We start from the raw sequence: 16,327 nt of genomic DNA, 5'->3' as shown, positions 1-16,327 counted from the left end.
AGGACACTCATCACTTAAGCACTTAGTAATCCTCTCCCTTGCAGTAGAAAATCCCTGTGACTGGCAACAGAGCATCAGTGGAAGAGGAGAACTGCAAGAGTGGGTTTAGAGAGCAGCTCCTTCTGGATTTCAGGTGCTGGAATAGTGTATCTGTTTTTGTCCAGGCCACAGTTCACTTTGGCCTTTGTGCTGAATAGCAGGGCGCTCCTATGCTGAGATATTTGGAGTCAAAGGTGTTCTTAAAAATGAGGTTATTTTCATTTAAAAAGTCTGTCTGAAGCATACAAATATCCAACTGTCTGAGTTACAGCTGCATTTCCCTAGCTACCATGGATCATATCTATTCAAGGCTTTGTATGGCATTTACAGATGTCTAGGACTTAATAAAATGCTTCAGACAAACATATCATTTCATTAGGAGCACAGCTTCTCAACACTGCTTAGATTTTGTCCATAGTGTCCTCTACAGAAAGTCCTGCGTTAGTGTTTCATGTTATGTTTGCTGTACAAAAAGTAGCTCCAGACATGAAGCCTCATTAGCATAGCAGCATGCTCAAGTTGCTAAACTCTGCTAAAAATCTGTGTGATTGTGTTGATAAATAAGTTTTGGACCCAGTCTGTTCTGGACGGTTGTGCAAACTGATCCTTAGAGGTTAGCAGAAGTAGGTGGGCTAGAGGGGTAGCTAACATACAGTCTCTCACCTTTTAATATAGGAGCAAGCAGAGTTTTGTTCTGTAGTCATTTATTGGATGAACTCATTGGAAATGTCATGAAAGAGAATGTCACCATTTGACTGTTGGGGAAAAACACCCATGGAAATAATTGTACTTCTGGTATAGACATGTTGCACTTGGCATGTCTCTTGATGTTTGTAGTGGGTTTTATTTCTTTTTTATCAGTCTTCTGGATGTTGCACCTCTGTTTAGCAGTGGTAACGTTTTTTGGAGTAAGCCTAGAATGTCTTTCAGATGGTGGGAGTATTTTTGAGTGTGTATTGTTTTGTACGTATTTCGTACACTATGTAAACTATTTACTTTGAAGATAGTTTTCACTTTTTTTAGTGACACTTCTTTGGAAAGCACATTTCATCGTCATTAATTGCAGCTATAAATACAGTGGCAGAGAAACAGCGAGAGACGAATGTGATGTTTCCTGTTGTGATCTTTGAGACAGGATAGATGAATGAGTCATTCATGCAAGCAGCGGAGCCGATCGTGGGGGTTTCAAGGAAAATATTAAATTCTGTCTCTGTGATCTTCTCAAGTCCCTGACCCTGTGGGTGACAACCTCAGCTGCCTGGGCCTTCTGCTGTGTCTGCTGGCCCCTTCCCCTTTGCAGCCCCTGAAGTGCAAACTACTGCTGTGAGAGGAGGCCAGATCATTGTCTCCAGCAGTGACTGAGATGCACAGAGTCTCACTGCTGGGCACTGCTTCTCTGGGGAAGGCAGCAAGGGGTGACTGACTTGTCTAAATAAATGCTCCATTTCTGTGACTGCACGCATGCGTGTTGCAAGAGTTTTGACGTGTTTTGCATACTACTGATTCCATAGTATGTGGGGTTGCAGCTGATTTGTAGCTGACGTCTCCACTGCTCTTTTTCCTCTCGCAACTGAGTATCAGTTCCTGTCTGTGTCTGATCCACAATTACTGCCCCCTGTAACTTATGCCTCCCACTTTTTCTCACAGAAAAAATGAGTTCTGCTGATTATTTTCCTTATTCCTTCCCACTCCCTCAGCACCAAACCTCACTGCCTACCCCCCTCCAAAAGGGAGAAAATGAAAATAGCAGCAAAATTACTAATTCTTCAGTGGCAGCCTCTTATTTGCTCTTCTCAGGGCTCTGCCATAACTCAGGATCCTGGGGAGAAGGGTTAAAGCCCAAGCAGCTGCTGGGCCTTACAGCTTCCTGCATGGGAATTTAACAACACAGCTTTTCAGTCTCAGAGAACTACTCGGAGGAGGTCTGAACACAATTTTCTTATCCATTATATTAACAAATCCACTTTTTAATGAAATAAATGTTGTTCAGTTCATTACTACTTGCGAAAAAAGAAGGCCTTTCTTGGCTTGAAAACAATTCTGCAGAATTAATTGCTTTTTTATTGTTTTTATTAGGCTGAATAATTTTGAGTGCTTTTCTCTAAAACAGTAATAAAAATAAATTCTATATTCATGCTGTGTTTAAAGCAATTTTGACAAATTTAAACTCACAATACCAAGCCTATTTTGTTTCTCTAATCAGACATTTATGAGAAGCGTGGAATGCTCCATCTAAGCCTCATTTCCAGCTGAAATCAGGTATGATGGAGCTTGCCAAACTCATTGTGTTCAATTTGCTTGGAAGTAATTGTTGTGGGGCTTTTTTCTTATTTGCTAAACAGAACACTGACACTTCCTGGAAAAGGGCTGGGATGAATTTTTAATAGCCTGTAAAAATCCATGCAAGTAAACATGGCTTTAGTATTAATTCATGCAATGTTAAAATTAGAGATGGCACCCTAGTGCTGGAACAAAGTTTCCCACACTGGGATTTACCTCCTGTCTGCTCTCTTACACCGTTTTAATCCTGCTTAGTGAAAGCCTGGAACAACGAAGGTCACTTCACACTTGCACAAAGCTGCCTGGTTGGTCTCCAGCACTTGCTGTGGAAATGCAGGTCCAGGCTCAACACTGGGTGAGGCTCCAGGAGCAGCTATCCTTCAGCAGGGCTGGACCCTGCTGCTGTGGAAGGACTGCATCTGTGGTCAGGGCCCCACAGCAGCCGCAAGTGCCTTCTACCTTGAATAAGGCCAGCAGTAAGGCTGATGGAATGATCGGTGCCAAGCTCCTGTCAGCCACCACTGCTTGAAAACTAAGTCTGCAGGTTCCCACAGGGCTAGAAGAACTTTCACAATAGCATGAGAACTCCTGTCAGCTGCTAAAAGGTATCTTGCAGCTGTAAGAGGTAATTTCCTCCAGGTTGTCTTTCTACATCTGGAGATACTCTTTGCAGAATTATCCTTCTTGCAAGGAATAGAGTGTCTTTGTTTTCCCCTAACACCACTTTGCACACTGACTGTTTCTCTGAGTGCTGTGGTTTTGTGTTCTATCATCCTGCTCCCTGAAAGCAGGGAGCTGGGCTGCCAGTGATTTGGCTCAAATGAGATGCAGAATCTGTGGTGAAACTCAGAAGGTGCGATCATATACTTTGATCCCTGATATATTTTCTAATTATAAAGTAAATATATAGGAACTGCTGTTTTTACTGAAGAAAGCTTGCTTGAATATCCAAGTGGGAACACTTTTCTCCAGGTCACTACACGCTCTCCAGCTGTGCCACCATGCGTCCCCACTGTTATGGCACCATTCAGTCTTTATTCGTTACTGTACTTCAGGCATGATATGATGCTTCTGAGGAAAAGGAGAAGCGGCCACAGCAGTAACACCAAAACTGTTCCTAGGCAATAAAGTTCAACTGGCAATGTTTTGAACTATGGTGGTGCAGGAAGCAGTATTTATTTCCCTAGACTGAGCAGTCTGTATAATAATACATATTACTATGGAAAATGTGTTGACATTTTCCATAGAAAAAGACATTTTGACATGTCTTTTGACAGACATGATATGAACAGAAGTTAATTTGCCACTTTCTTCTCTGTTACCTGTTGTCTTCTTTTTTCTTACTTTCTGGCCATATGTTTCTTATTGTCCTCATCTAGGGATGTTATGTCAAAGACTTCTTGTTTATGGGTTTTACAAGCTGTAAGTGCATCCTAATTTCCCTCTTCTCTCATACCTTTCCATCTCCCATCCGAATTTTGATTTCATCTTCAGCTGTGGCATTAGTCTTGGGATCTTTTATTTTGTGTAACCTGTAAGATTACACTTCTTACATATACATGTTCTAGAATGAGCTTACCAAAATGTTTCAAGTCACTGTAATGCTCTTCTCCTTATGTCCCATCTTCCTTCACTTTGGCAACTACTTAGTTAAGTTTTCTTACTCCTACATAGCAATAAACTCCCAGCAACATCTCCCACCTTTTTACTCAGATGGAATCTCCGCTGTGTTTGTATTCTAGACTTTGTCAGTTGCTGTTTTATCTGCGAGCTTTTGTTATGGCTTCAAAGTAATCAAATGGGCTCTTATAGGGTTTATTTCAGAAGCTTACTTTATCTGAAGAGCTAAGTTCTTTATTCCTTCTCCACCGGAGTAGCTGTGCTCTTAAGGTGCTGAGAACTGCCCCTAAATAACTGGAGTGGAAGAGCCTCATCTACATTCAAATTTCTGTTATAGTGACTACTGTCTCTGTGAACACTGTTTTCCATGAATTCATTGGAGAGGAGAAGGCAGTTTTAACCTGCTATTTACTGGACCAGATTAGACGATTATTTCAGAATGAGATGAAGTCTGCTGTAAAATTTTCAGTTTATCTATGAACTCAAGAGTGCTTGGATGCCCTGAGATAGACAAATAAGTGATCCCACCCTTTGCAGCCACATCTTCCTTTGGCATTTTTGTTCACCACAGTCCATATTTATTAATACTTCATGTATATGTAAATAAATAAATACAAACAAATATGTTAATACATACTATCCACAAAAGTATTAACGTTCTTGGGTACTTGAAGAGGATTCAGTAGAGTGAGTCTTGATTATTTCCTCTCTGTTTCTGAATACTGACAAGAATGTAACATGCTTAACGTGGGTTTTAGAGTCCAAATGATCTGAGAGAAGAAAAGGCACAAAATCACTACAGCGATTGGCTTTGATGTATTCTTTCTGTATCCAGGAAGATAAAACCGCTCAATCTAATGCCTAGGTTCAAATCACTTTTCTTAGCTGTTGTTTTGCTTGGCTTATATATTTTGCTATAAACTGTTGCAGTGAACATCGCTTTTTTTCCTTGAAAGGATTGCTTTTTCAGTTGACAGTTGCATTTTGATAAAATTTTCAGTATTTAATAAAGCAATTGGTCTGAGAAAGCACTGTTTGCATTGTCTTATATTCTTTTGTGTTGACTGCGGAAAATATTTTGATTATGCAAAATACTACACTGAAAATGTAGTATTTTGCATAATACCTAAACTTATTTCCAAAATAGAAGAGGATAGATGTTTTCAATTTAGCACAGAATTCCCTACAGTACTTTTAGGCTTCACTGTCTTAACATTTTAATCAGTTGTAAAAGATCCTCTTACTCTGATTTATATAAGAGACTTCAGCTTTTCTATTTTTGCTTCACTTGACTTCAAAATGTTTCAATGGTTTTAAAAAAGTAGCATTTTCTTTTTCTTATTTTCATATTAGATTTTTCCATTTGTATATATATTTTTTACATTCTCCCTTTTTAAACAGTAACTTTTAAAGAAGTAAAAGATTAGTCATATCCTTAAAACAAAGCAGACTCAATATATAATACCAAACTACTGGCCTCTTATTTGACCTTGCCTTCGCAAAACTCTCTTGCTGAAGCTTTCAAAGGACTCATAAGGTCTCGTTTTGTCATGACTTCAATCTTTCCAGAACTCAAGGAGTGTTTAGACAATGTTCTCAAACATATGGTCTGGTTTTTGGGTGGTCCTGTGTGAAGCCAGGAGTTGGACTCAATAATCCTTGCAGGTCCCTTCCAACTCAGGACATTTTATGGTTCTACGATTTTATCTGTTTTGAATTCTCCATCTGCTGGAGAGCTTTTCATGTTTTCTGGGCAATGCTAAGCTCTTTCTTCTCTCTTCTTCTCTCTTTAGAGAGAGGAATTAAAGGAGGAATTGTGAGTGACACAAACTTTCCTTAGCACTATCAAAAGATTATATTGTGCAGTAGTATAACATTCCCCTAGCTGACTTGAAAAATGCTTTCTTGGTGCTTTGTTCCCGTTCATTTTCAAGCATCTCTCGTTCATCTGTAGCATTTCCTACTCTCCTGTCCAGTGGGTGGTGACTGGGGCTCCTCCACACTCTTTCTAGTTGACAGCTGGATTCAATAGGTTGTCCTGATGATAACAAACTTGGCACAGTTCCACCCAAAGCAGACATCTTGGCAGAAGCATACATCTTACTTAGTGATTACAACCCTTCAAGAAATTCTGGGTGTACTGTGAGCTGCAAACCTGATTTCTTGCTCTGAGAACTCGAATCAATATTAACATGTAGGTGATTGTTTCAGGCTTAGGCTTTTTGCATCAGTTGCTTGTGTTTGCCAAATTAAATAAAACAAAATTAAATACCTTAATTTTAGTATTTCTGATTACTGTTGTATTTGTTAGGAAGGCCTGGAAACTGATCACAAATCCATTTCCACTGAGGTAGATACTGCAGAAAGAGTTCAGCCTCACTGGCAGGCTTTAATTATTTGTTGCATGTGTTTCAACTAGCTTGAAAACTGCTAACTACCTTTAATTGCTGGGGTTTGCTCATGTTTCCAAACGGGAGGCTGATTGTAAGTATGTGAAGCTCATAATTACACCTGTTCTCTCTAACCCAGTTTTAATAGACAGTGCCCTGCCCTTGTCTACTCACGGGGCAATATCAAGGCAGATGTGATTTCAGAGGGCATAGTTTTCATGAACTTTAAGCAAGTATACCTGTAGTGTGGTAGGTAATGTGCCTAGTTAGTCTTCTTTGATAACTCTAGGCTCACTGTTTTGTTATTCCATGCACTCTTCCTGAAATACCAGGGCTCAGGAAAACCTGCAATGAAGAATTTACTCCTAATACTTAAAATCAGGCAGAGAAAAAATGGAAGATTGTGTGGTTTTCCAAAGATAAAGTTTGCATTTAAAAAGCTGTTAAAATATTTCCTTTAATTCCCTCATTATAGATTGCATATTTTTCTCAAAGCCAATCTTTTTGGTCACCAGGAGGAAGTGTTATTTCACAGATTTCACTATTACACTTAGGGCAAAGATTTTCAGAGCCATAAGGCAGTGTCTTTACAACAGATAAAATGGAGAGCCTTGTAAGAAGAGGCTAGTGCACAATCTGGCTGGCTGGCAACAAAAAGGACAAATTTGTTTACGACTGACAAGCAAGAGCATTTTGACTTGGAACAACTTGGTAGATGATGCAGTTGCTAGGTAATGTCTTTCATTTCTAGAAAAAGTCTTGAGGTGAAAGCTAATCAATAAGGTAGATACAGTGTGATGTCATTTGTTGCCATGGTTTCTGAACTTAGCAGTCTGTTATCTGCAAATAATATTGATGGTTGCTATGCAGTTGAATCTCTTCATATTGTTGTTTTGCGATTATACAGCTCTTTAATCTTGGCTAAAGCTTCAAAGAACAGCGTGTCTAGGAGTTTAAACACTATAATAGATAGGCTTGTATTACAACCCTAAAATATCTTGAAATTGACTACCTAATAAACAACAGGCATCAGCAGGAAGTGAACAAGGTTAACATTTTGGTGATTAAACTTCCACAAAGTAGTTGACATTTTCTAGTAAATTAATCTGCAAATTAAATATCTCTGTGGAATTAGTGCTATGACTCATTACATGGCAGATCATGTAAAAAGGAGATAAGATGTCAATCCTCTGGATGATAAGGCAGTCAAATGTCTAAAGCTGTAGATGGCTTGAAAGCCATCAAAGCTTCTTGAGCAACGTTCTTATGCTTCATATATCTTTTACCATTAGGTTGTGGATCTTCATTAGGTTTGGAGTTTGCTAGAAGATATTTTATAGCAACTTATGTGAATTATCAGACAATTGGACAGGCTGAAAGGAAAATGAGCCCTATTTTTCCTGATTGTTGCCAAGGTAAAGAAAAAGCATTTTCAAGCCAGGTCCTTTGAATCAAATGCAATATTTTACTTTTCTTATTCTGTGGAGATGTTAGTTTTAGTGGAATGCTGTGTCCTTTACTTGATTTATTGGCATCATTTTACAGTAGTTTTTTTTGATAGTTTGAATTATTGAAAGCATTTTGCAGAGAAAGAGTGAACAGATGTAAAGGCAGAGATCAGTACAAGCTACAGAAGGTAACAGCATGATCTAAAAGCCAATGTGATTTGTAGAAGGAGAAAATGCATAGTACACATTGGTGAAGCATTTTTAAGGGAGGGATGATCCACTGGACAATGTGGAAAGATAAGAAAATTGACTGGAAAGCAGAAAAGAAAGAGGTTGATGGAAGAAAGGAACTAATTTCTTGGAGAGAGAAGAAGAGGGGAAGGAAGGTAGGAAAAATCAGGTTATATTTTGCTGAATATTGCATCTTTGAAGTGACATTTGCCATACTGTTAAGTTTTTTTTTTCCCCCAACTAATTCTTTCTCTTCCATCTCCACCGCCTTAACAACACATTTCTTTAGAAAGTGCTTTGCCACCTCTATCTTGTCTTCTTCACGCATCTCTCCACTGTGTGGTGACATTGACTATCACATTTCTTTCAAACACAGAAGTAATTGCCTTCATAATCCTACTCGTCCCCTTAATATGGGGAGTGAATTGTCAAGGGCAGGAGAGCAAAGTAAAATGTCACTGGGAGAAGCAAAGCATTTGTTCTAAAATCCTGCTCATGCAAAGTAGGCAGGAGTGTTGTGGATGACTCCTCTCCTGGAGCTCCACTAGAAACTCCCTGTTGACAGTGCAGGAACACAATAGCAGCCTTCAGGAAGGGTGTCCTCAAAGCACTCCTAAGGAGAAGAGGCAGATGGAGGAGACATACTTCTTGATGATGATAGCAGATGTCAACAAGTTAACATTCTGAAAAGGAACCTAGCAGCACAGCAGTGCTTCTTATCGTAATATGTAAAGAGAGAGAGGAAGAAGGATAAAAAAAACAAAAACAAATCAGCTTGGAAAAGAAGAAACAAATCAGCAGGGCTGATCAGCTAGAGCTGTAAAAGACTATCTGATGCTAAATCTGTAAAGTGCTGCTGCTGAGTGGATTTGTCTAAAGAAGTATTCACTACTGGGCTGTCACAAAGGAAGAGCATTTACTTCAGATGCCATATGCTAACTTTGCAATTAGGCTTCTAGTCATACATACTGCCTGTACTAAAGCAGGGGGTAAGCCTTAGCCATTTGCAATTGCTGTTGTGTAATGCTTCCTCTTGCAGTCCTGGATATTCAGTTGCTTACACTGCCATGAAGCTTTTGTTCTTTGGGATAAAATGCTTCTGATCTTTTATTTCCTCAGACTATTTGTCTTAGAGATCATTCTTCCTGTGCGTATCCTTTCTCCATAAGAACAACTATATTGTCAGAGCTTTTTGGTACACTTTCACATAATAAAGCAACTCAGTTAAAAAAAAAAGAAAGATTAAAACATTTTCTGTCTACAAAAAGAAGAATAAAAACAACACATCACACCATTTTTGATAAGAGGTAAAGATTGGTACTTTCTACCAATGAACAATCTCTTAAGACATGCATGCAATAGTGGAATGACTGCAGCAGTTTATGAATTTTTGCAAATCCTGATCCCAACAACCACTGAAGGAAAATGAATGTAGGTAAGCCTCAGACAAGGAACTTTAAATAACATTTTCTAGTGGAAAAGGTAAGAAAACCTGTATACAGAGAAGTCCCGAGAGTCACCATGACACTCTGTATAGTACTCCTCGCATAGCAAATACACCATTCCCAACACTTACATAGTGGGACTTTGCTGTTTTGCGTAGAAGTGAATGGCCCAGTGTCACTAAGCTCAGTTTTGGAGTAGGTTTTCCAAGCATGTCTCATCCCTTCAGATAAAAATAAGGGTATCAGTGCCAGCATTAAGTGAAAGAATCCTGGCCTTGGAGGCTGCATGTAAAGGGAGATAATACAATCTGCAACAAGAACTCACCAGTTGCAGATACAAGTCTTGTAAAAGTGTGTTGCAGCAATGTGATGTAGTTAGTTTACTCTGTTTGCTTCAGACCCTTGAAGAGTGCTGAATGTAATTAATACCCGATGCAGTTTTAGCAGTTGAGAACTGGCTATATAGGCAAAGGAAAATCTCATATTATGTTGCTAGTAGTTTGCTTCAGCATTCTGAATTCACAACATGAAAAGTACTTCACAGATACCAAGTCTGGAAACTTGACTTTGGATTTATTAAAGCAATTTTCATTTTATTATATGTCTGCATGATTCAGCTGAGCTCTTCTCTGGAGCTTTTATAACTGTAGCTGAGGTCCTGGGTCAGTCATGCTGCAAATAACCTCTGTTTATGAATAAACATTGGACATGTGTTTGTTTTTCTGTCTATTGATTTAGAAACAGAGTTAGTTCCCTACCCAAATGTGGACAAGTAGTTCTTGTGATACTTGCAGCACAGTTTTTCTTGTCTATGGGAAGTTAAACATGCATTTTAATGACTCAAATGAGTGATTTATTGCAGAAAGTACTTGTTGCTTGAGCCTTGTGAGGAAAAAACAATTCTCATCAGAAAATCTCCAGAGAAAGCCACCCGGGTCTCCAGCACCCGAATGGAGAAATCCTATGCACAATAAGGAAAGCAATCCTGATTCTTGTAGCTTCTGTTGCAGTATCAAACATCAGTACTGCAGCCTGATATGTGAAAAGGCCAGGAAGCTGCTGTACAGGATGCCATCTCCTAGTCTCTATTTTGTACAGACTCATGAGGTGCAATGCACTGCTGATGCATCTCCTGCACAACTCCACTCCTGTCTCTGGGGTGTACCAACATTGGCACTTGTGATATATGTTGTCATGGTGAGCAGCACAGTGCACCCTCCTCATTCTGCAGCTACAGCTGAACACTCAGTACAGAGGACAAGCTGCATTTAGAACTCTGATGTTCTTCATTTCTGGGAGGGGAAGGGGGAAATAGGCCTTCAGTGCAGAAAGGAGTTTTCAAGTCCAGCAGGAAAATTGCTTGTTCACGTAGATGTTGAATCCTTTTTGCAAGATGTTGCACCAGAATTATGGTAGCCCACCTAGCTGCTTTGTCACAACTTGTCAGGCATGTTGGAGCATTTGAGACAAACAGAATTGTACTAAGATAAAACTTTTCTTGAAGAGGAAAACTTATTTTTTTCCCAATATAACCATAGAATTGCAGGTGTTGTTCCTCAAATGTTGCTCAGTAGAGCATTGCTCCTGCCTGTCCAAAATCCTTGCCAGAAATAATCACCAAGTTTTTATACTTTGTGTGAACTCAATGTTTGAAGAGGCTGTAAAGATACTTCTCTACATATTAAAGATGTTTCTAAATGTGTGCTTTATCTGGCACCTCATAAATTACTGTTTAAGTCCAGGAATTACATTTTAATAGCTGTGGATATCATCAAGTATAAGGCAGTGCTATTTTTTCCAGGCGGTACAATACTTTTATGCAAACAGCTATTTTTGTTTATGAAAAGCCATTCAAGGTGTGAGAAGCCGCTGCAGGACGCCTGGGGAACTGGAGATGCCAATGTGTCCATTGTTTTCTATTGGAGTTCATACATTTCTCAGCATTGTATAAACTCACTCAGATTAAACTTGCTCTTAGTGCTTCAGACTGAGCAGGCACTATGAGATTTTCCACCTTATTTTTGGCACACACAGCACATTTTTACTCATTCATTCTCTTTACCAGTCTCTTTTGCCTCCCTTCCTTTTCTTTTACCGAAGCTGCATCATGCTATGTATTAGTACTTTAAGTCAAATCTGCTTTCCTCTACCCAGCGTATCTCTCAACATGGACTAATCTGTGCAGATCTCCTCATATACCATCTCTGGTTTGCCATTTCTGAACATTATTTCAGATCATCTGCTCCCATCCAGCATGAAGTGAGTTCTGGCGGCAGAAAGACACAGAAGCTTTGCTGAATGTTCTCACTGCCTGAGATTGCTTGATAGCAAAGTAATTGCAATTTCTGATAGGAAATGTTTTCAGACATTAAACCTGGGACAGCCACAGGGCAGAAAAGTCCGTCCTGAAGGCACATTCCCTTCTGATTATCAGTGATGTGAAACATCATCCTTCCCATGTGCTGATGAACCTGGTTGGCTTTTGCAGCAATCTCTGCTTGGGCTGAAAGATAGTGTTGTGGTTTCATACCGTATTCCTTACACTTATAAAAACAAAACAAAACAACACAACCTGCACAAAAAATCCAAACAATTTATTTTCAGTGAGATTAAAAATCAATACTGCATACAGAAAAATCATTTGTATATAATAGTTATGGTCAGGAAAGGACAGTAAAATATATTTTATTATATTCAGTGTTTATTTTAATGTTGAAAGCTAAGCTATTGCTCTGTCTTCCTACTGCTTTTGCTGTCAATAACAGGGTAAAGATGTTTTATTACACAAATTATATACTTCTAGCACAGTGTTTTAAAATGTAAATTACCTGTACAAAAGAGACTGTTGTTCAGTCCATATAGGAAACTGGAAATTGGTTTGAATGCACGCAGCTAATGGTCATAGCAATTTGCATGGCAGCAGATGTAATCTTTAAGTTTGGGCACCACTTACTTTAGCTATGTTTTCAGAAATGCTGGGCAAAAAAAAAAAAAAAGAAAAGAAAAAAAACACACAAAAACAACTATAGTAAATGGTGGGTAAAATCAAAAGCTAAGCAGTCACAGCCCAGTTTTTTTGTTTTTTTTTTTAATTCCAGAGTAAGTTATCTAACACAGTTAAGTGTTTTAATGACATGTGGCAGTCAAATTCCCTTTAGAAGCAAAGAAAACCCTGAGGCAGTCTTTTTTCAGTCTTCAATAACAGTTATAAGTAATAAATTAATACTTTTATCGACATCAATGGAAGAAAAGAGTGCAAGTAAATATGAAGACTGCAGACAAATAAATGTCTTTTATAATTATTCTATTTTTAGAGTCCTGTATTGCAATAAGCATAGCCTTTTGATGCTAATAGTTAATGTAACATCCCTTCCTTCATCTGAAGTCATCAGATGGTGACATTTGCTGCCTCTGTTAAGTGAGGAGAGGAAACCACTCGCTCTTAGATGACAGAGGTAAACTTGTGTCTCTTCACTATTAAGGCATAGCTCTGGCTCTGCTAGTTGAATAGATGCCAAATATTATAGTCCTCATGTGCTTAATTGTTTCTGTATGCCTTGAAATTTAAAGAGAATTTAGGATGTGTTTGGCAGTAGCTTTCCCTCTATAATCAGGTTGCTATGGGAAACCTATTATTCCAGACAAAGAAAGGGTATGTTTAGTGAAGTGCTGATCCCTCTTCAGTATAATGTGAGCTTCAAATTACTTTTGAACGACTGAATTTGTATGGTAAGTGTTTTATCGTAGTAACTAAGAGAATAACGGTACAGAATAAGGTGTGGCTTCTGCTAATTCTATAGCAACACATTTGTTGAAGTAGCAGTATGATTGGAGCAGGCTTACTCTGAAAACGCCTTATCCTGCTTTTCCTGGGGAAGAAACTGAAATTTATTGTTCCAGAATGCTAATAACTATTGCATTTACCTATATGGTGACAAACGAAGTCTTTGGAATTTATATTTACTCCATCCTATGTAGCTAGTTGTTCAGAAGAAAAATGAATTTTTATCCTTTGTTAAATTAGCTCCACAGAGTGAGCCCACCTGATACGATCTAATGAAAATTGCGATGCTTTTGGAGGTAAAACATGCTTTTTAAGTCACTTCAAAGTTACAGTAATTTACTGCCAGCACTAAATCCCCTTCACATGTTCCCAGTGCTGATTTTACCACACGTGGAAAGAGAAGGAATGATGAAGTAATAATCTGACTGCCACTTTCAGCAGTGTACTAAGCTGCTATGGATGTATCTTTGAGTATTTCAAAAGAAATAGCTCAGAGAAATCCTTTTCCAGAGCGCTGACTGGATAAAGTTTCTGTCTGTTTTCAAGACACATTGAATTTAGATCAGATGATGTAAAGCGGACACTGGGCTTAGTGGGGAGCTAGCCAAAAGCAAACATGAGGCACAGACATAAAAAAGGAACTTGAGCTGTTTGAATGTTGGTGTTTCATTCATTAGCTAGGATGACAAGAATGAGAAGATCAAAAACCCCTTTCTGCTTGATTTTGCAAAGCCAAGCTGAGCTTGCATTTCTTAAATGCAGAAAACATCCTGTCTGCTTGAAGATGGGATATTCCTCAGTCTTTCCCTGATAGAACTGTTGCACATGAACTAAAACAAATAAATATCAATCGCAGCAGGGACTGTGAGGAACTATTTCCATTCCAGCGCAAGTGCCCTAACACCAGGCTCTCAAGTCATTCTTGCTTATTAATTTACACATTCCAGAAGGCATTTCTTAATTACAGAATGTGCAAGAGCCTCACTACAGAACATTCCTTTGCTTATCCCTCTGGAGGATTTTCCATCTCTGCTGACTCCTCTTTTCAAAGCAATTTGTTCAAATGGATCCTATTGTCCTTCAAGCATCCTCCTCACTATACCGTTAGCTGGCCAGGATGCCAGTGTTAAAGATGGTTCTTTTGTATATTTTCATAGATTTTCCACAACAGGTGGGTACTGTTCATCTGGTAGGTATCTATCTGCCTAAGGGTGATTGCCTCTGCTTTGGGACACTTGATGATGTGGTGATGAAGAAGCTGGTATGTCTTAGATGGATGGATAGAAAGAAACTGTGATATCCCCAACATGTAACAAGGTGGACACTTCAAAAGTGTTGTTGTTTTTGTTTGTTTGTTTGTTTGTTTTAAGTAGTAAGGATTCATTTTATACCAGTTATGAATGCTTTCCTTGTTAAATAATTATGGATTAGAGAAGGCATGCAAATAACATCAATCATTCTGTATCCAATCATATCTTAGATATTGTCAAGATTATCAAATACAAATTTATTTCATGATTTGGTGAATGAACTTTCTCTTATGATTCCTTCTGCAACTAATATCCTCATATAATTGTCCATGCAATGTAGTTTTAAAATAGTGCATATTATAAAGATATCATGAATTATTTGCTGCTAATTCTTTCTTATCTTTTAAAAAATTACTGAATTTTAAGATGATCTTAAAGCATGATTCTAGATTCAGTCCTGGCACATCGAATTTCCGTTCAAATTCTTCAATGAACATTGGTGCATGGAAGGCTGAAGAGCCAAGCAACAATAAAATAAGTGGGAAATGTTGTCCAGAAGTGATGAAGTCCATCCAGCTTCAGTTTATTTAGATTGATTTTGTTGAAAAACAAATGTGACGAATTAAAGTTAAAAGATGACAGTGATCTGGTTGAATGTTGATGTAAAAGTTCTTATTGTCAGGAAACTTACAGTTAGGAAAGTCCCACTGATGTTCTCCTTAACTCCTTTTCCCATTGCAGAAAATATTTCAGCATGTGCTGAAAAACTAACACAGATGCTGAATTGTTTGGATTCCTTATGAAAAGCGACGCTTGAGGGCTTTTTGCTTTAGAATGATAGTTGCTCCTCCTGTAAATTTGGGTTCTGCAATCGTGTCCAGGCCCACGTTGCTGTTGTGATTAAACTATATCCAGAGAAATGGGCTGTTCTATGTTATGCATATGTCTGGTGGTCCTTTTCTTTATATGCATTATCTTTTCCCAAGACTGTTTATCCCTGGTTTGTTTCATATTTTGTGCATTCTTACAGTAGCATGGTATTTAAATATATGTATATATATAATTATGCAGTCAAACTCTTAGAAGTTAGAAAATCAGTGTTATCCCAACTGTGAGAGCTTTGCTGAGTCTGTTCACTCCTTAAGCCCTGTAGAGTTTTCCTATGATAAGGTTGATGGCAGGGAAGACTGTGACAGAGATTATGCTTTCTATTTCTGTTTCCTGAGGTCTATACCTCATTTTGTTTATTTTCCCGATGCCCAAGAGAATACTTAAAGGGTTATGATTCTACATGAATGAAGAAGATAGCATCTTAGATAGTCCAGTGCATAAATGATTTAATTCTAATTTAATTCCTTTCAGAGTTTCTGAGGTTTGTGCTAAATATTTTAGATCAATTACAGAGGTTAATTATGCAGTTAAACATGTGCCACAGCTCTGTTATGCAAAGCTGATGTATGATACAGATACAATGCCAATGATTGCCTATTATTTCTGTTTCCATCAGGACATAAAAGCAATATATTTTGCTTCTTGTTGCCATGGAGAAAGGATAATTTTGTGAATTTTTTTCTAATAGAATTTATGTGCGTACTTAATAATTAATACAGAGTGACATGTCTTTGAGAGGTATAGAATAAGTTTGTTATATCATTTAATTTGTTTTACTGAAATTTTACCTATAAAAATATTTTCTTCTTACAGGAAAATGTGAATGTGGCCAATGCACTTGTTTCCCTCCAGGAGACAACAGAGTCTATGGAAAAAACTGTGAATGTGATGATCGACAGTGTGAAAGTGCGGATGGCAATGTCTGTGGGGGTATGCATTCACCTAATAT

The 16,327-nt window shown here is 38.2% G+C and overlaps 1 protein-coding gene across 2 annotated transcripts in view; it reads left to right on the top strand.

Annotated features, from left to right (window-relative positions):
- Positions 1 to 16,327, top strand: part of ITGBL1 (integrin subunit beta like 1) — a 137,058-nt gene that overhangs the window by 95,575 nt on the left and 25,156 nt on the right. For both annotated transcript variants that reach the window (XM_046900718.1, XM_416966.7), the window contains one exon: positions 16,192 to 16,308. In XM_046900718.1, the coding sequence (XP_046756674.1) occupies positions 16,192 to 16,308 (117 nt within the window). The remainder of the gene's footprint in view (positions 1 to 16,191; positions 16,309 to 16,327) is intronic.

The sequence above is a fragment of the Gallus gallus genome, chromosome 1, assembly GCF_016699485.2.
Source record: "Gallus gallus isolate bGalGal1 chromosome 1, bGalGal1.mat.broiler.GRCg7b, whole genome shotgun sequence".
NCBI lineage: Eukaryota > Metazoa > Chordata > Aves > Galliformes > Phasianidae > Gallus > Gallus gallus.
This window is presented reverse-complemented; position numbering and strand designations above follow the sequence as displayed.